Raw genomic sequence first — 18,070 nt, forward strand, 5'->3', positions numbered from 1 at the left:
CCGGCCGGGAGGAGGGCGGCGCGCCGCCAGCGCGGCTCTGCGGCCTGTGCGCGTCCGCAGCCCTCAGCCCGCCGCCGATCCCCGCCGCCCCGCGGCCCTTTTCTCTGCGCGGCTCCTGTGAGGCGCGGGCGCAGGCGGAGAGCGGGTGCAGCCCCCGCCCGGCGGCCTCCCCCATGGTGGGCTTCGGGGCCAACCGCAGGGGCGGCCGCCTGCCCTCCTTCCTGCTGGCCGCCCTGCTGCTCGTCATCGCCGTCCTCGCCTTCAACTGCTGGAACGCGGCGTCCCGCCAGGCCGTGCTGCGGGAGGAGCTGGCCGAGCTGCAGAGCCAGGCCAAGCGCACCGAGGTGGCCCGAGGGCGGCTGGAGAAGCGCAACTCCGACCTGCTGGGCCGGGTGGATTCGCACCGCAAGCAGCTGGAGCAGAAGGAGGCGGATTACAGCCAGCTGAGCAGCCGGCTGCAGGCCAGGGACGGGCAGGTGAAGCGCTGCGAGGACAGCAGGGTGAGCGCCGGGCTCCAGGCGTTACGTATTGCGGGCGGGGAGAAAACGGGTGGGACTGTCGCGGGAAGGAGACACGTGGCGTCAGTGAGCGCCGTGTGCCTGCGGGGGGTCCTGCGGGCGAACGGCTGCGGGTGCGTGGTGAGGGGCGGCTCCGAGTGGCGAAGGGCAGCGCTGCTCTCGTTTGGAAATCTGTGCCGCCGAACGCCGTCTGTACTGAAAACAACGTGGTTTATAAACGGGTATCTGGCGTGGATGGGACGGGTGGGAGGGCTGTGAGGAGCAAAGCTCAGCGCTGGGCTGGGAGAGGTGAGGGAGGGCTGGGAGAGGTGGTTCCTCTGGTAAAAGGCAGAAGATGAGCTGTGGGTTTGTAGCTAATGTGCTCTGTCTGTCTCTGAGTTGGTACACAAATAGTGGGGGCAGGCAGGTTTAGCACTGGGACTTGTGAGTGGCTCAAAGAACGGAGGGGAAGCAGTCAGAAAGGTCTGTTACCAGAACAAGCACACGGTGTGTGTGAATTATTGCACCTGAAGACTGGGCTGATATATGTATATATTTTCTCAGAATACGGTTTTGTGAGGATGCTCTTGGACACAGTTATGCCAGTGATTCCAGTTGGTTTGTGAGATGGAGAGCTATAACAAAGCACCAACACTGGATGCTCACAGTGAACCCGGCTTTGCTTCATAGCAAACTCCATTGAGAGGTGCTATTCTGGTGGCTGTTGCTGCACTTTGTGCTGCTCTCCCGGCCCTTTGCCTTGTGCTCAGCACATCAGCCACGTGTTTCCCATGCTGAGGGAGCCAGCACATCTGCAGATGCTCCCTCCCAGCTCAGTGATGCCCACAGCAAGCCCATAGCCTTGGCTTTAGCCTCTGCGTGCATTACATGTCCCCTGTGCCCTTGTTTGCTTGTGACAGATGTACAGCAGTAATTAAGTGTTCTGGTGTCTTGTTCAAGGAAACAAAACAAATAATAAAAGGAAAAAAAAAAGTGCACGCAATCCATTTCACTCTGAGTGCACACAGGCAGCACCTGCTGCTGGATGGTGTGTGAGCTGGGAGGATCCTGGCAGGGCAGTGCTGAGAGCACTGGGGCCACGTGTGTGTGCAGGCTGCTGTGAGGAGGAGTCCCTGAAGTACAGATGAGCATTTTACCTTGGTATGCCAGGAGCTGGGAAACAAGTGATGGTAAATGAGGCTCGATCCGCCCTGTAGGCTCACCACAGCTGCCTGAATCTCACAGAGGTGTTGTAGCTGATCTTTGGAGGTGAATCTCTCACAAGGAAATATCTTCTAAAGAAGGTGGAAAAAAACAAGTAAGAGTATCTTTGTAACTACAGTTTGGAAGAAAAGAGCGTTTCTGGAAGTGGAAATATACTGAAATGAAAAGGAATGTGCAAAAGCTTCCTTTTGTGCTGGAGGTGAGCTGTGAAGAGGAGCTGTGACAGAACACACAGTGCTCACAGCAGGCAGAGGCAGTGACTGTGCCGGGGCTGGGAGGTGACGCACGTGCTGTCGGTTGGTTCCTCAGTGTTCCATAGTGCTTTGCATATTGCCAGGAGATGTTTCTTTGGAGCTTTATGCATCCCTTTGCAGTCAGCTCAGTAGGAAGATTGAGCGGCACGATTTTGTGGTGGAGAGCTTCCAAACGGCCGCCGCGCTGTGTGGGGGCTCCTATCTGTGTCTGCTCTTGCAGCTCTCAGGAGCTCACCTTTCTTGTTGCAGAGCTGTTGCTGGCTGTGCCAGTGTGTAATACATCTTTGTCCCTTCGTTGGTGCTTTGAAGTGCTGCTTCGTGGGATGAAGCTGCTTGGTGAAACTCCCTTGGAAGCAGCTGGCTGTGTCCTTTTCTGCCAGAGCTCCTCCACAGCTCCTCAGTTTGCAGAGCTGTAGCTCTACAAGCAGTGCTGCTGAATGCAGCTTCCTGCTCTTGCTTCTTGCTCCCCAGCGGCAGCATCTCCAGGGCTGCAGCACGATGGTAACTGACTGTTGGGAAAAGGGCACTTGATGGAGTAGGATGATCGTGGAGTACATCTCCTTCTACTATCAGCCTTTTGAAAGGGCTTTCATGTGCTGTTCCGGCACGTGCTGTGGTGGAGAATGGGGAATGGCCATTCCTGGGGCAGTATGGACAGCTGGTGCTGCTTTGGTGGCAGTTTGGGGGCTGGAATGGCTCTGAGATGGGGTGAGTGTTTGCAGCTCACTGCTTGTTTCATTGGGAAGCTGTTACCACCTGTGTTCTTACTGCAATAAATACATAAAGGTAAATGCAGTAAATACATGAAGATAAGCTCTGGTGTGTTTGTAACTTTCTTCTGGGCTGCCTTTTGTTACGAGGGGCACTTGCAGTTTAGAAGCATTGGAAGGGTTACGTTGTGTGTAGCTGGCTCTGGCAAGCAGAGGATTTCTGATGTTTATATTCCTGTGCAGAGCTCAGTGAATCGCAGGGGATTCCTGTTATGCTTCCCAGCTGCTTTGGAAAGGCTCTGGGAGGCCATGAGGAATATGGGCAGTGCAAACGGCTCTGGCTTCCAGCAGCACACGGATCTGGAAGAGCTGGATTTGTGCCATGCTTTGTGGGGTGGCTTTTTTGCATGTGGAGGTGGAACAGATGAATCATTAAACGCTTCTTCCCTTTCCATCCCTCGGATTGGGGACGTTTGCTGTCAGCCAGGCAGTTTGGGCCATAAATTCTGGTGCTTTTCTCTGAAACTCAAAGTTGTCAAAATGAAAGATAGTGTGATAAAGCTGATCCTATCTCCAAATCAAATTCCTCCCCACCACTTCGCAACTCGGATGTTTGATGGGGTGAGGAAGAAACGAGCTGGCAGCAGGGCTGTCTGTGTTATGAATTCTGATAGATGAAGGTTTGAAAACAGCCCAGCGCTTTGCAGGATCTCTGCTGTTTGTGGGTTTGTTGTGTTCTGGGGAAGAATTGCATTAGAGTGGATGACAGGAAAAAATTGGTAATTAGTGCCGGTGATTTTGCATTTTTTTTGTTTGACATCGCCTGCTTTTGGCTTTCTCTGGAAACAGAAGTGCACCTCTTTACTCGTGGTCAGTAACCCTGCCTGCACTGCTCCCCTCTCTGGTGCTGAGCTGGCAGGACGGGCGCCCATAGGAGCAGAGCTCAGCTCTTCTGTCTGCCTTCTGTGTGCAGTCCTTGCTGCAGGCGCTGCTTGTGCTGCTCAAATAGAGCAGGAAGCCCAGAGCAAGCTCTCTGCTTTGATTTGGGTGTTCGCTGTCTGGAGCGGTTTTGATTTCATGCTGGGCAGGGTGCATACAGCTGGTTCTCAGACGTGTGGCTGCACCGTGCCCAGGGGGCTCTTCGGGTGTCCCTGCGGGCTGCTGCTCTCGGATCCCAGCAGCACAGTCAGGCTTCTCGGGCTGCCAGGAGGCTGCGCCCTGTGCTGCTGTGTTTTGGGGAACGGCCCCTTGAGCAGCTCTGCGAGTCCCACCTCCGGGCTGCACCCTGCTGTGGCACCGTAGCCCCCGGGAGCTGCCACAGGGGTCAGCCTGCCAGCAGCACGAGTCTGCGGGGCGGAAAGGAGGGTTTGGCAAAGGGGAGCTGGGTGTTGTGGAGGAGATGGACGTGTGTCTGTTTGGCAGCTGCTCTGGGTGACGCTGTAGGGCCTGGCTGGGAATAAAAGCTGCCAGCCGTGCTCGTGCTGCGTTCCTTTAACGGCGGTGGAAGTGGGGGCTCTCAGGAAGCGGAGACAACAGGGCCTCCAGTGGTGCCAAAGCTGTGTGTCAGAACCCTCGAGCCCAAGCTTTCTGCGTGTTTTTGGTGTTACTCTGCTTTTTTTCAGACAGCTACATGCAGTCTGTAGTATTCCAGGAGGTCACGGAGAGCATCAGCCTCGGTGCTGAGCTGCCTCAGCACCCTGTAGTCACCCCCACATCAGCTGTGGAACTGCAGGATAAGTAATGGCAGCATCCATGTTGCCTGCTGATGGCATTGTGCCACCCTGTCTCACTATGCTCTGTGTCATTTTTATCTTAACTTCTGCTTTCGTTTGTAAAAACAAGAGAACACACCTTTGCTCCATGACTTTGTATACATTTCTTTCTATTGCAACTGCTGTTTTTTCCTGACTGAAAATACCCAACGCGTAGCAGTGTGGAGGTCTACTGGTGCCAGGCTCTCTCTTAAAAGTATAATTTGTGTTAAGAACTTAATGTAGTGTCACATTAAATATTTGCTTAAAATATACAGCAGATAAAAGATGTTTTGTTAATGGTGCTGCTTGTTTATTTTTATAAACTTACGCTTTGACTTTGGGAATCCATTGCCCCCTTTGCAGCACTGGGATGCAGGGGGCTTAGTGCAGTCCTGGCACAATCTGCTCTTTTTCATAATGAAAAAAGAATGAGTGAAGAAGCATTTGAATCTTTACAGTCTAAACCCTCTCTATTCTGCTGAAGACTGCAGTGATGGAACGTTTCTGCCTTTCAGGTGAAGCTGCAGAACAACATATCGTACCAGATGGCAGACATACATCGTTTGAAGGGTAAGGAATTCGTGGCCGTGCTGTACTTTGTAACTGCCCAGTGCTGCAGGGTGTTTGTGGGATGGAGTGCTGGGTGTGCTGCAGGGGCTGATGTGTGCAGTGCTCGTTGGCTGAGTGCTCTGCACCTCAGTGCACGGCTGGTGCCCACGGCCTCGCGCTCCTGGCTGCAGCGAGGTTCTGTTCTGGCACTGCTGGCTTCCAAGATGCTGCAGTTGTTTTCACGAGCAGCTCAGTACAGCTGGCCCAGCAGTGCTGGGGGCCTGTAGGGCCATCCTTGCAGGTGTTGGAAACGTGCAGTGGGGGCAAATGTGGGCCAGCTAACACCCAGGTTTGTGCATACCTGCAAACAGCATCTTGGCCTTTCTGCCTGTCTGTAGGGCTGCTGTTAGCATTTAAATGGTTATCTGTGTCCTGAGAAGCAGGAGAAAAACCATTGGAACAGTTGTATCAGGGTTTTTTTGAGCAGTGTGAAGATACTTCCTTGGTACATTTGTTGCTGAAGAAGGGCGACTTAGCGGTGCTCCTGTGTTACTCAGAATAACAGATTCTTTTTAGGAGACTGGGGAGGGTTCCCAGACAGGTGAGATGGCACCGTGTGCCACTTCTGAACAGAAGTTAATGAACAATTCAGCCTTTTTAGCATTGGTTCTGTAGTATTGGAGCTGCTCTATATTCTGTAGCGATGTTTGGCACACTGAAGTGAGGTGGCATCTTTTTCAAGATAAAGAATCTTTATATGTAGAAGAAACGACAAAACTTGAGCAACTTTTAAACTCGCACAGCAATAGCAGATGTGTTGCCGTGGGGCATTTTGCATTCAGATTGTATGTTAATGCTGACTTGTGCTCTTTGGCCCAGAACAACTGGCAGAATTACGTCAGGAATTCATCCGCCAGGAAGATCAGCTTCATGAGTACAAGAAGAACAACACTTACCTTATGAGGAGGCTGGAGTACGACAGGTATGTCTGCTGGAGGCTCAGAACTGTCCTTTGTGTGTGTGTGACACCAGTCTGCCTTGGTTAAAAGACAGGTGAGTCGTGCACGTAACCCTCAAACTCAGGGTACCCGTTTGATGATGCGACTTTAACTTAAAACATTAAAGTCAAACATCTAGCCGTTATTCTGATATAAAAGTGAGATATGTATCCTGTGCAAAATCTAATTTGAATTGTTCAGTGTTTATAATGTTGAGATCTGAGTTAACGAGCGTGCGGAAGTTTGGTGAACAAAGTTCTGTAAGCCACTGGAATAGTCAGGTCTGCCTTCCGAACGGAGAAATGCATCAAACTGAAGTTAAAACACTGTGTGTAAGTGAGATTTCAAGCACGGCAGAGCAGTGGGGAGAACTGGTCCTTCTGAAGCCTAAGGAATAGCAGAGAATAGCACTGAGCAGTGCTCAAAACTGTCGTGGAGAAGCAGATTTTCTGTTTGTGCTGCGCTGGGTGTCTGCAGGTTTGCGTGAGATGGGCGTTGTGTTGGCTTGTGTGGATCTGTGTGCCGTGTTAGAGACACTGGGAGACTCAGCTGTGTCATTGATGGATGTTGTTTGGGCTGGTAGCAGTAACGGGGTCCTGGTTGTGCTGCTTCTGTGCTGACAGCCACGGGAGGCATTGCTTTCCAAGTGGAACAAATGCGTGCTGATGACAGATGAACTGGGAAGCGTGGATTTTCAGTTGCTTTCCAGGTTTTGGAGGAGAGCCATTCGAGGCACTTCTGTTATTTTACTGTTTCTGTGCTTTGTCCTTGTTTTTCCAGTTGCACCTTTTTCCTGTATTCAGTCAATTTTCACTCCATCCACATCTCATTCCAGGACAGAGGGTTTTGGACAGGCTGTTCTGCTTGCAGCTCAGGTTTTGCTTTTTGTGCCTCTTCATTTTTTGTCCCTGTTATGTTTATGGGAGAGCGGATATAACAAATCCAACAAATGAAATATGACTGATCGTGTATTTCTAATTAAGTCTGCAGTGTGGGCAGCAGATCAAGGAAATGAGAATGCAACATGAAGAAAACATGAAGAAATTAATGGACCAGATTGTTCAGGAACAAAAGGTGATGCAGAGTTACGTTCCTTTGAAACAGAAGAACCTGAAGTCCTTTGGTTGTTGACGCAGCAGTTCAGATATATGAGGGCTTGCACATTTCTCCTCTGAGATTTGATGAAGTGCTGGGCTGGGTGTCAGTAAGGCCATCTGCCCGTTTGCTCAGTCACTGAACTAAGCCTTGAAGATCGGGCTTCGTTCTTTGGTCTGCTGTGAGTGGGTTTCAGTCAGATCTTGAAGTTTAGGGTTGCTTTTAAGTCTGTGACCTGAGGTGTAAGGCCTGGGGTGTCTTTACCACTTTGTGATATATTTAAGAGCTGAGATGACCTTAACTTTCTTACCATGGTAATTTCTTCTGTGTGCCCATACACTCTTGTTTATTTGTGAATTGCACGAGGTAGGTGCCTGCTAGAGGCAATGCTGGCTTGTGCAGAACCCATGGAAATAGCTTTCCAAGTTCTCTGCTTGTTCCATGTCAGTTGAAACTAAAATGTTGTGGAATGGTAATGGTCTTCTTGCCATTCCTTTGCAATAGCTCAGATGTTATTCACAGTTATGAATGGTTTGGCTATTGTATGGATGCCACAGTGCTTTACACTCTGTTATGTGCCCAGAAGCACAGCTCCAACTCTCAGCACTGAAGTTCATATATAGAGGACTTGTGCTGTTGTTTGCTTTGGTGAACATCTGATTCATAGATGTGATTTGGTTTGTCCAAAGCAAATCTTAACTTTATGGTGTTCTATGCTTGTTTGTTTTTAACTTTCACAGCTGTGCTTAATAACTGTTCTAATTAATTTGTTCTAACAGGCAACGCAGAGAATTCAGTCCATCAAAGATGCTGAGATAAATCCCAATAGTGATGACCAGGCAATGTCTAAGATTGTTCCAGAGATGGAAGTTAAAAATGCAGAAAATAACGAGCTGCCTTCAGATCGTGGTGTAAATGGCAAAGGTATTTCCCTTTTTTGGCCATTTCTGGTGTGTAGTGGCCAAAGGTGTTGTGTCCTCAGTGCTGTACAGAATCACCTGCAGCAAAGCAATGAGTTGCAAGATGTATCCATAGATTGTCGTGTCCTTTCTCTGGGCCTTTCTGTGAAAGCAGTTTCTTGCACAATTTTGCGTTCATCTTTATCATTTGTTTGGCATCTCCTTCCTCACGTGGCCAGCTGTCAACTGGGGATTGCCACTCTGCTCACCATGAAATGTCCTGTGGTGAGCTGGGGAAGGGGAGCGTTGGTGGAGAGCTGGGTTCTGCCCAGAGGAGGCGAGGAGCACCAAAATCTCTGTGAGAAGTCTGTAGCTGAGAAACTCAGCAGGAACAGTGGGAGCCTTTGATCACCAGGAGCTGTGCAGGAAGCTCTCAGTGAATAACTTGCAATTGTTTCCTGCCTCCAGGCCCCTCTAAAAGGTGTTTGGGTTCTCCTTGCTTCTACTTCTGCTGCTGAACCTGCACCTTTTTGTATCAGTTCGGTGTCTTTTCCAGGCAGTTTCTTAAAGCGAGCTTTTCCCACTCAGCTGCCAAGAGCAGTGCATCTGTTTCCCATCCTTTTCTGAGGATTGCTTGGACTGACTTTGGGATCAGTGCTCCACAGCAGCCTTCAGGACTTGATGGAGAAGTCTTGTAGTTGGATTGTCAGTGTGGGACATTTGCTGTGCATGATGGACTTTTCTTCTGGTCTTAGAGACCTCCTCAAGAGGGAAACAGTCTTAATGATTAATAAGGTAGAACATCTTGTTTTTGTCTTGCAGAGAAAGTCAAACCAGGAGGAGATGCAGGCATGCCTGAAATAGAAGACAATGACCCTGCTAAAGCTGATGATACTCCCACTGGTCAGGAGAAATACTCTAATACTTAGAGTTAGGATTTTTGGTCTGATTTGTGTTCCATGTGAATATTACGTGTTTCATAATGAGCACAGAGTTTTAAAAGCTGTCTGTGCTAGTGAAGTTCAACTGAAATACAGGATGTGAAGATTTCTACTGTTTGTTACAGCTTTGAATCCTCAAAGCTGAGCGCTTCAGCGCTTCCAGAAGTTTGGTGTTGTTTTGTTTTTTTGGCCAGAAGTTCTGTTCTGCATATTTTCATCCAGGATTTGAAAACAAAATGTTTGTAGGATTGTCAGAGGAAGAGGAGTTGTTGTATTGTTGGTTTCACATTAAGGCTTTTCTCAATGTTTTTGTTCTAGCTATAAAGAAGCCACTTATTTCAGCTCCCAGAAGCGATAATCATCAGTCTGTGCTACACCCTCCCACTGAACAGCCCCACGCTCCAAATCTGGCACCAGGTAAAATGCTGACTGGCAGATGACGTGCCAGCCTTTTGTGCCAAACTTCCCAATTAAGATCTGCTATTTTATCATGGAAACTTGGTGCAGGTGGCCAGCACTCTCTTCATTTGGTACTATTACAGAGAGAAGAAAAAATGATTTCTGCTGGATACCAGATTGAATGTATTCTTAGTGTGGGCTTCTGAGGCACTGTGGTTGCTGCTTACATGGTCTCCTCATGCTCCCTCTTGTACCCAATCATTTCTGAGCCTTTTGGTCAACTTCAGCCAAATCTGACAACCAGAAGTTACAAAGAGAAACGCTTAAAGATTTCTCCACAGGACAGGAGAGTGTAGTAGAACTCAGTAATCCTCTGTGTGGGCACTGGTTGGGGTTGCAGCAAATCATCAGGAGTTGATTATTTATTAAAATGTGATTATTTTTTATGGTAGCATTAAAACCTTTCTTTGGAACCATGCAAGCACTGAATGCACTCCTTTTTCTGTAGGTCTGCGTAGTGACAACGATGGAAATGCTGATACTGCGAAAGAGAGACCTCCAAACTCTCTTCAGCACTTAAATTTTGGTGAAAATATGGAAAGTCAGAATGAAAACAAAATTGAAGCAGACCATATAGACCTTCAGAAAAGCAGAGCTGTCGACTTGCAAAAGATGAAGGAAAGTAAGTTGGTGAATGTCATATACATCAATGTAGTAGGAGAATTGTTTTGCTTTCCATCTGTTCTAATGCTGCTTATTTGGAAAATAGGAACCATTACAGCAGGTGATCTTCTGGAGAGTAAGCCTGAAAGGAAACGTAACGTTATTGTGTCTCTAAAGCCAAACAAGCACCTGAGCGTGGCATCGCTCACATGTAGTCAGCCAGCATGTGAAAATCATTTGCTTATTGGCATTCAAAATGTTTCAGGACAGTACTGCATTGAAATAGATTGCTAAGTTAAAACTTTTGGTCAGTGCACCATAAGGTGACTTACATTCATGTTGTGTTGCTTGACTTACATACGAGTTTGGGGCAAACTCACCACAACTCAGCTCTTACACCGGGGAGCTTTGATGTTGTATGTCTGTGTGCTGGCACAGCGTGATCTCCAGAGCTCCTCTCTGCAGTGATGCTGGCAAAGAAAGAAGCCTTCACAAAGGAGCAAATCATACATTGCTTACAGTGTGTGATGGTTGTAATGCTGATGAAGCGTAGTGGGTGGACATCAGGTAAGAGTCTGCAGAAATGCCCGTGGTTTCTCTGCACTGTTGATTCTGAAATGCATCTCCACCTTGCAGGTGATGCTGTCGTGTTTGAGCTGTGTGCTGTGCTGGGTGCTGCTGTGGGTGCACTGGCTGGGCATACCTTCACCAGTTGTTTTCAGAAACTCATTCCAGCTGTTTAGCATTTGGGTGACAAAGGCACGATTCCAGGAAAACAAAACGTATTGCTACAACATTTCGTCCCTGTTTTTACCTGAGCAAGGTGTGGATTTTTAATTACGTGCTCATTATAAACTCAGCTTTGAATTTGTTTTCACTCAGAGGTGAAGCAGCTTTCCCTTAGGCTTTGGTTTCTGTGATCAGAATCTGTACTCTGAGACAAAGCATTACATGTGAACTCACAACCCTCTTCTGAGTCTGACAGCAGTAAGGAAGGTTTCTGGAGCGTTCTGCCAGTAAACGCCGTTAGTTCTGGGGCTGGGTGAGCAGTCCTGCTTCTGTTGAATCAGGATCATGAACTGGTTTAAGCCTGGAAAAGCCTTCTGGAAGCACAGACGGCCCTTGGAATCATGAAGCTGTGGAGCCCTTTTTTGTCCTGTAAGGGTTGGTGCAGGAAGTTTGCTTTGTTAAAGCTGTGTCAGTTTCTTTCCATGCCCCAGCCTTGTCTGGCGCTTCTCTAACGTGGAGAATTGGCAGGAAAATTCCTGGCTCCTAGCAATCATTGAATAGTCCTTGAATAACATTAAAAGCAAGTTGAGAATAATGTTTACAGAAATAAATGGAGCATTTCTGGGGTGCTATTGTGAAACAGAGGTTCAATTGTAATAGGGCCTGTGAGCTCCTAGTCAGATTTGTGAGCTGATAGATGTTGAGGTATAATGGCACCAGGTGTTCAGGTGTGGGGCATTCAGTGCGTGCTCTCCTTCTCCCCCACCCCCCTGTTCCCCCACGAGCTCAGATGCTACAGCCCATAGATGGTGCAAAACCTTATCAAGAGGTTTGGGAAGCTATCTGGAGTAGTTTCTGAGCCTTTAACAGCTTTGAGAAATGCAAGAGGATATGTCTAAAAAGTGAAGTGATTTGAGGAGTTCCAGCAGCCTGGCCTTGATATCCTGAATGAAAAATGAACAAATTCTCAATCAGTCTGAATAGAATAAAGTGCTTTACGTGGATTTTTCAAGAACAAACTATGTCAGTGATAAATGTATATTCAGAGGAGCAAAAGCAGGATGGGACTTCGTTGCAGAAAACTAATGGAGATTTGGTCAGGAATAAATTGCTAATTTATGGGTGTGTAACTTTATGCCAGACGTAGGAAGCAGTCTGGAAAAAGCAAACAGCCCCCAGGTTTACAGAGGTGTGTCTTTTCTTGGCCCTGCTGCTGGCTGATAAACAGGATGTAAGAGGGGTGCTTTCAGCAACGTGGGAGTTTGTAAAACGTGAAAGTAGTTTGCAATTAAGAATGGAAAGTCATGTGCACAGGACAGCAACAAGCAGAAAATGAGCAGTTCAGTAGAAAGCGATACGCCCAGCAGTCACTAACAGTGTTTTCTTCTGGAGTGTGTTAACAAGAATGTCAGGGAGGAGACAAATTCAGAGTGCGTTCTCTGCTTGTCCTGTGCTTTGAGGCCATCCTGTGGCTCTAAATGACAAAGATTGGAAAGGTGAAGGCAGAAGGAATTGGGTGGGGATTAAAATAGGAGGAGGGAGAAAGATCTACAAAGAGCAGGGTGGAATGGATGGGGAGCAGGCATCTGCTGTGCTCCTGGAAACAGATGATAACGAGCGCAGGCTTCCGTTACTTTAATACCACTCGTGGCTCTTTCTGGAGAGATGAGGCTGTTCAAATAATACAGTAAGTTACATTAATTCAGTAAATAGTGTAGCTCAAAATCAGTGTGCAGTTTGCTCAGTTCTTCTTCCACTTCACGTATCCCGAGATGTCCAAGACTGTTCAGTTTATCAAATGAGCTTCGTGCAGAACCTGCACTCTGTGAGCGGCTGCATCAGAACGGACACAGCCTCGTGTTCCAGTTCTTGACTTTTTGCATGGATTGGCTGTCTGCCCTGGGAATGGATCAATGCTTGGGGGGCAGGAGCAGTGATGGAAATGGCCCTTCTGAAGGCTGTGGGTACCTGAGAGTCAGTTAGCACTGATCGGCTTTTGCCCTTCCACGTGATACCTTGCATCATAATGATGCGGTAAGGAAGAGGATTTCTTTCACATCTAGAAATCTGCATTAGTTATTTCTGTAAGATTTGTTTCCTAATTGATCAGCAGTGGCCATTTTGAAAGGTCCACTGGTGCTAAATTAGTCCTTCTGGCCTAGAGGAGAGCAGCTCCAGCATGCATCTCTCACTGCAGACGATTGCCTGGCTGGGGTTTGGTTTCTGGGCGCTGCCATCTTGTCTCATCCCATGAGCTGATGCACGCCAACAACCTCTTGTTGGTTGGGCTGTCACATCTGCCCAGCTTCAGAATTGTGAAGCTTCTTCAGAAATACGCTTTCTTTTTTCATTTTATTAGCACAGATTTTAAAAGGATTTAAAAATTGACTTTGGTGCCAGGTGTGGAGGTGCCAACATGGCAGCTGTATGGTTTCAGAAGAGGCGGAGGCTGACAGAAGTGCAGCAGGCACACGGTGCTCGTGCCTGGTGCCTGGGGGGGGGAAGTGGGAGTGCAGCAGGGCTGCAGTGTGTGCTGCTGTGTGAAGCTGTCCTGTAAGGTGCCTCAGTGTGAGCATCAGCAGCTGCTGCAAGGGCTACACGAGGGTCCAGGTTAGCGATACCCAACTGCTATCTGAGTTCCTTTTGTCAAATACTCCCTATGGCCTTTAGCATCCACTGCATCCTTATGGGACGTGGCACTGCTGTCAGTCGCCTCTCCCGCTTTGCGGCAACGTTCCGCTCACTCAAACCTTGTCATGCCTGGGTTCCAGACAGCAGCTCACGTCTGCACTGAGCTGAGCAGCAGCCCACGACGCCACCACGTGCTGCTGGGACAGATTCCAGGCAGCGCTGCTGCCCGTGCCTGGTTCAGCAGGCAGCTGGTGCCTTGCTGGCTCCCATTCTGCTGGCCCAGCTCCCGGTGCCCCAGGAGCACATGAGTGCCTTGTGTCAGGGCTGATGCCCTCCTGGTGCTGGGCAGGGAGTCACCTGCTGCCTCCAGCCCTCAGCCTGGCTCTGCGCACGCAGTCGGTGGGGCGCTGGGTTCCCTGAGGCCTTCCTGATGTTTTAACCTTTCCTTCTGTCAGCTCACACTTGTAGCATTTCTGCACACCCGCAGCCCTGGTTTTTTCCTTAAGTTAATCGCTTTCAGTTTTTCTCATGCCTAACTTTATATTTAACGTGCAAATTGTGCAGTTGTTTGTAGAAGGCAGCATCCAGAAATAAAGACATCGCAAGGATTAGTGAATTACAGAGATGAATAGAGAGTGAACAAATCAAACCTCTGATGTACAAACACATCCTAGGCAGCAGTGTCTGTACATGTGAGGGCACTAGCTGCCACCCTTCTGCTTTTCAAGCCCTGTTACTGTTTCTGCTCTGAATTTCATATACTGCCACGTACCAGTTTTCACTGTTTTAAGGGAAAAATTCATTTTCACATCTGTCCATTGTGACCCAAACACTTTTTTATTCCTGATGTGGAAATCATCAGTTTTACTTCTGTGTTTAATTGCTTCCAACACGGATCACTTCACATCTGCCCTGGCAGGCCTTTTTCTTGGTTTGTCTCCAGTCTGCAATGATTGCGTTGCACTTCGACCCCGTTCTCCTTTATACCCCGTGCCCTTGGTTAGTGTTGCTTTCTTTAAGCCGTGGACAAGCAGACTGAATTCTGTGGTCTTGACCGTTTCTCCTTTGTACCTCATTACACCCCAGGTCTGAACTTGATGTTACGCCATGAACCTTTCACTGTGTGCTCGTTTGCAGTCGTTTTATAGTTGCAGCTAATTCTTCTTCTGCTTTGTTGTTGGAAGAATTGTTTGTGTGGAACAGTTCTTAATTCTTTGCTGTGAGACAAAAATACTGCAGTTGGAACGTTACCTGGGTGTTACCCAGATCGACTGGGGGCCTGAAGAAAAATCAAGGCAGGTCTGTGTGAGGTTGGTACCCTTGGCAGCACGGCGCCCACGCTGGAAGCTCCTTTTCCACGTACAAAGTCAGCAATGTTTTGCTCCATTTTTTTTGGTTCAGGAAAACGTCTGGGTACAAAAACTTTCCCTGTGTGCTCTTCAGCATTTCATAAAAGCAGAGCACATTTGTGGTGTGCTTGTAGATAACCAGCAGTGGAGCTTTTTGTATGGGTGCTTCCCCTGCTCCTTCCTACGAAGCGAAGCCCACAGCAGGCAGATCTCCAGCCCCAGTCCAGAGCCATCGAGGCCATGCTGTCTCCATGGAGGCGTTCCTGTTGTCCCTCCTGCACACACACTCTCCCTTCTACTCCCTTTTTCCTCCAGTCAAAGCTGCTACAGAAACCTGAATATCCTAACCTGCAGGCTGCTTTAATTTAGAGTCTTCCTGTTTCTTTCCTCTCTGCTTCTGACTTAATCCTTTGCCTACTTCGCAGGCCGATTCTTTGATGAGAATGAATCCCCTGTTGATCCGCAGCAGGGTTCTAAACTGGCAGATTATAATGGGGATGATGGTAACGTGGGTGAGTACGAGGCAGACAAACAGGCTGAGCTGGCTTACAATGAGGAAGAGGATGGTGATGGTGGAGAAGAAGACGTCCAAGGTGAGCTTGGGCCTTATCTCCATCCCACTTTAATGAAATCCACACTGAGTGTTCTTGTTGAATTTGTGTAAAGCCCCATTAATTTTGGCTGATGTGCAATTTATAATACGGAATAAACAAGCTTTAGGCCATCTTTAAAATTCAGCTCGCTTTCCATTTGGAAGCACTGTTACAGCAGCTCTCAGAATATTCCCATTGCTTATTTCAATTTTGCACAACTTCTGCTAGGGAAATCGAGATGTTTCAAATTTTAGAAGTGGTTTTCTAAACACAGACGTGGTGCATAGCTGGCTGGGGACGCAGTCTTTGGCATTACACTTCTCTGCTTAAAACTGCATCAGTGGTTTTTGACTCCTGCTAACTGAAGTCACACCTGCACTGAGGTGGCACACAACCAAGTCCCAGATATCAAGTATGGTGTAACTTTTTGTGCATCCTACACAGATTCAACAGACTTTGGTTCCCCTTGTCAACCAAACTTCAGAACTCAGCCTAACACCCATCCCTGCATGTTGCCCCCCATGCATGCGTCTCACTGTGTCACCTCTCTGTTGTCTGCTGTGCAGCTGCCACGTTGTCTGCCGTTCTCCATGTAGTTGTTTGGTAACGTCTTGTGAAGGGCTTGCATGTCTAGAGGTTGGAAATGTCTGCTGAAACATTTACAGTATTTCCAATTAAGGAAATGATGCAAAATAAAGGGGGAGCGCAGAGGATGGGAGGGCTGTAACTCTTCAAGTTCTGTGTGCACCCTGATTTTGATCCTTGCAATGCAGGTTTTTTAACTGGTGGGTTGTCAATGATTTTATTGTCATCCAAGCATAGGAATAGGAAAAGCTGATAGAATGCAGCTGATTTCTGTTAGCGTGCACTGCTGCATGCTGGTAGTTTGAAACACAAGAACAAGCACAAGAACGGTATGGATCAGAACCCTGGGCAATTAATTTGCTCACTGATGAAAATGAAAAGTGCTGCTGCTCCAGGTGACATGGGCTGGCTGCTACGCTTCCATTCAGAGCTGTAGCAGGGGACTTCAGTTGCTCTGGATTACAAATGCCCATCTCTCTGGGTGTGCTCTGATGAGGTTCTGAACGGATTGTTAAGGCCAGCTTCCAAATGACTGTAAATAGTCCACATGGCCTCTTGCACTGATGGGCACTGCCCTGTGGAAGCAGGAAGCTGGTTTCTCATGGTCGTGGTTTTGTAGAGCAAAGGAAAGCACGGTGTGAGGCATGTCTGCTGTGCACTCTGCAAATCCGAGCAGTGGTGTGGATTGAGTTGAGTTTTGGTCGTTATTTAGTTCAATTCTCCCTCATATGCAGTGGGTGATGCCTGGCTGCTCTCTGCATCGCTTCCTTAACTGGACTTCAAAGGGTGACTCCTGACATGAGTGAGTGCCAGTGCTGCCCTGTGCCATTCGTGTGGCTCAGCCTGCAGGCAGCCGCTGCCTCTGTGCCGGGCTGAAGATGCCCAGCAGCACGGCGAGGCAGCAGAGCAGCACTGCAGACCCTGCAAACGCTGCACTGTGCCCCCAGCACGGATCTGCCTGCTTACCAACACTGCTGTGGTGGCTCTGCGAGAAAACCAATGGCTTGAGGTAGCCAGAAGCAATATCCAGTGAGCTGTGAACCAGTACAGGTGCCTTGAATGGTGCGCTGCCAGCAGCTTATGCAGTGATGGGCTCAACATGGGAGTGAGTGCTGGAGAACTGATAGAAACCAGAGGTTGTGGTTATGCAGCTTGCTGTGTAGGAGCTGCAATTGAAAGTGGCCTCAGAACTTTCACTTGCTGATGTGACACCTCTCAGCTCAGTGCTGTGGTGGCTTTCGCCTTGGACTTTCCTGCCCAGTCTGTTCACATCTGCACAGACAGAAGAGATTTTGTGCCATGTAGTGAAGATTGAAGGCTGACCTGGGGGCTCTTCCTGCAGAACAGCCCAAGCAGCACATTACAACCTCTGGCTTCGTGTTCCAAACCATCTGTTGCCTTGTCTCCTGGTGACTTGTTGGCTTGTTCTGTGTGGAGAGTGGTACTGCCAGCATTTTAGAAGTGTCTGCTTTAGGTTTTGTACTTAATTTACCAGCAGGGGAAGAGAAGGTGGAATTGTGGGATTTTGGAGGAGGGGTTGTTATAATTGTTTGGAGGTTATAAAAAGAAAAGCCCACTGAATTTCTGCCTCAAAACTATTAGGAAAACATCACGTGGTTCTGCATTAGGCTAGAACAAAGCATCTGGTATGTGTAAACAAGGCAGTTTGGTTAAATGTGTTTTTCTGTTACCACTAAAATTGCATGGGCCTTATGTTGAAATATAAGGAAAACAGAGAAGTTTGGGAGATGCCTTCCTGTGAACACCAGCATCCAAACTGGCATTTCTCCTTTCAGTTCACCTGTTTGAAATGCAAAGTGAAAGGGACACTGCTGGCTTCTGCACCAGTAGTAGAAGTTTGGTGGTGGCAGATTATACCAATCAGGTGATGCCCACATGCTTTATTAGTGGCTTCTACCGAACAACAGCGTGTGTCACGCAGATAAACAAGCCTTTGCCAGTGGCTGTAGTGCCGGTGTACCTGCCTCACTTGTGGGCTGATAATAAACTTGTGACTGTTTTAGAGCTTCAGACAGGTTATTGGCAAGCGATCGGCTTAGTAAACTTGTGGAGGGCAGCTGATGGCAGTGACTTGAACTCTGCTTTCTGCTCCTGTGAACTAGCGTCCTTCACCTGGGCGTAAGGGACACCGCGAGCTTTGCAACGCAGCAGAAGCTTCTGGGTTAAAACACACTGGACT

The 18,070-nt window shown here is 48.4% G+C and overlaps 1 protein-coding gene across 2 annotated transcripts in view; it reads left to right on the plus strand.

Moving 5' to 3' along the window:
• Positions 1-18,070, plus strand: part of GOLM2 (golgi membrane protein 2) — a 20,953-nt gene continuing 2,883 nt past the window's right edge. The window contains exons 1-9 of one of the 2 annotated variants that reach the window (XM_052672682.1): positions 1-500; positions 4,955-5,009; positions 5,868-5,970; positions 6,970-7,060; positions 7,861-8,005; positions 8,803-8,883; positions 9,240-9,338; positions 9,829-10,002; positions 15,118-15,285. In XM_052672682.1, the coding sequence (XP_052528642.1) occupies positions 174-500; positions 4,955-5,009; positions 5,868-5,970; positions 6,970-7,060; positions 7,861-8,005; positions 8,803-8,883; positions 9,240-9,338; positions 9,829-10,002; positions 15,118-15,285 (1,243 nt within the window). In that variant the 5' untranslated portion in view covers positions 1-173. The remainder of the gene's footprint in view (positions 501-4,954; positions 5,010-5,867; positions 5,971-6,969; positions 7,061-7,860; positions 8,006-8,802; positions 8,884-9,239; positions 9,339-9,828; positions 10,003-15,117; positions 15,286-18,070) is intronic. The other variant, XM_052672683.1, reaches the window with a different exon arrangement.

This window comes from Tympanuchus pallidicinctus, unplaced genomic scaffold (genome assembly GCF_026119805.1).
Source record: "Tympanuchus pallidicinctus isolate F22 unplaced genomic scaffold, pur_lepc_1.0 scaffold12, whole genome shotgun sequence".
Lineage (NCBI taxonomy): Eukaryota > Metazoa > Chordata > Aves > Galliformes > Phasianidae > Tympanuchus > Tympanuchus pallidicinctus.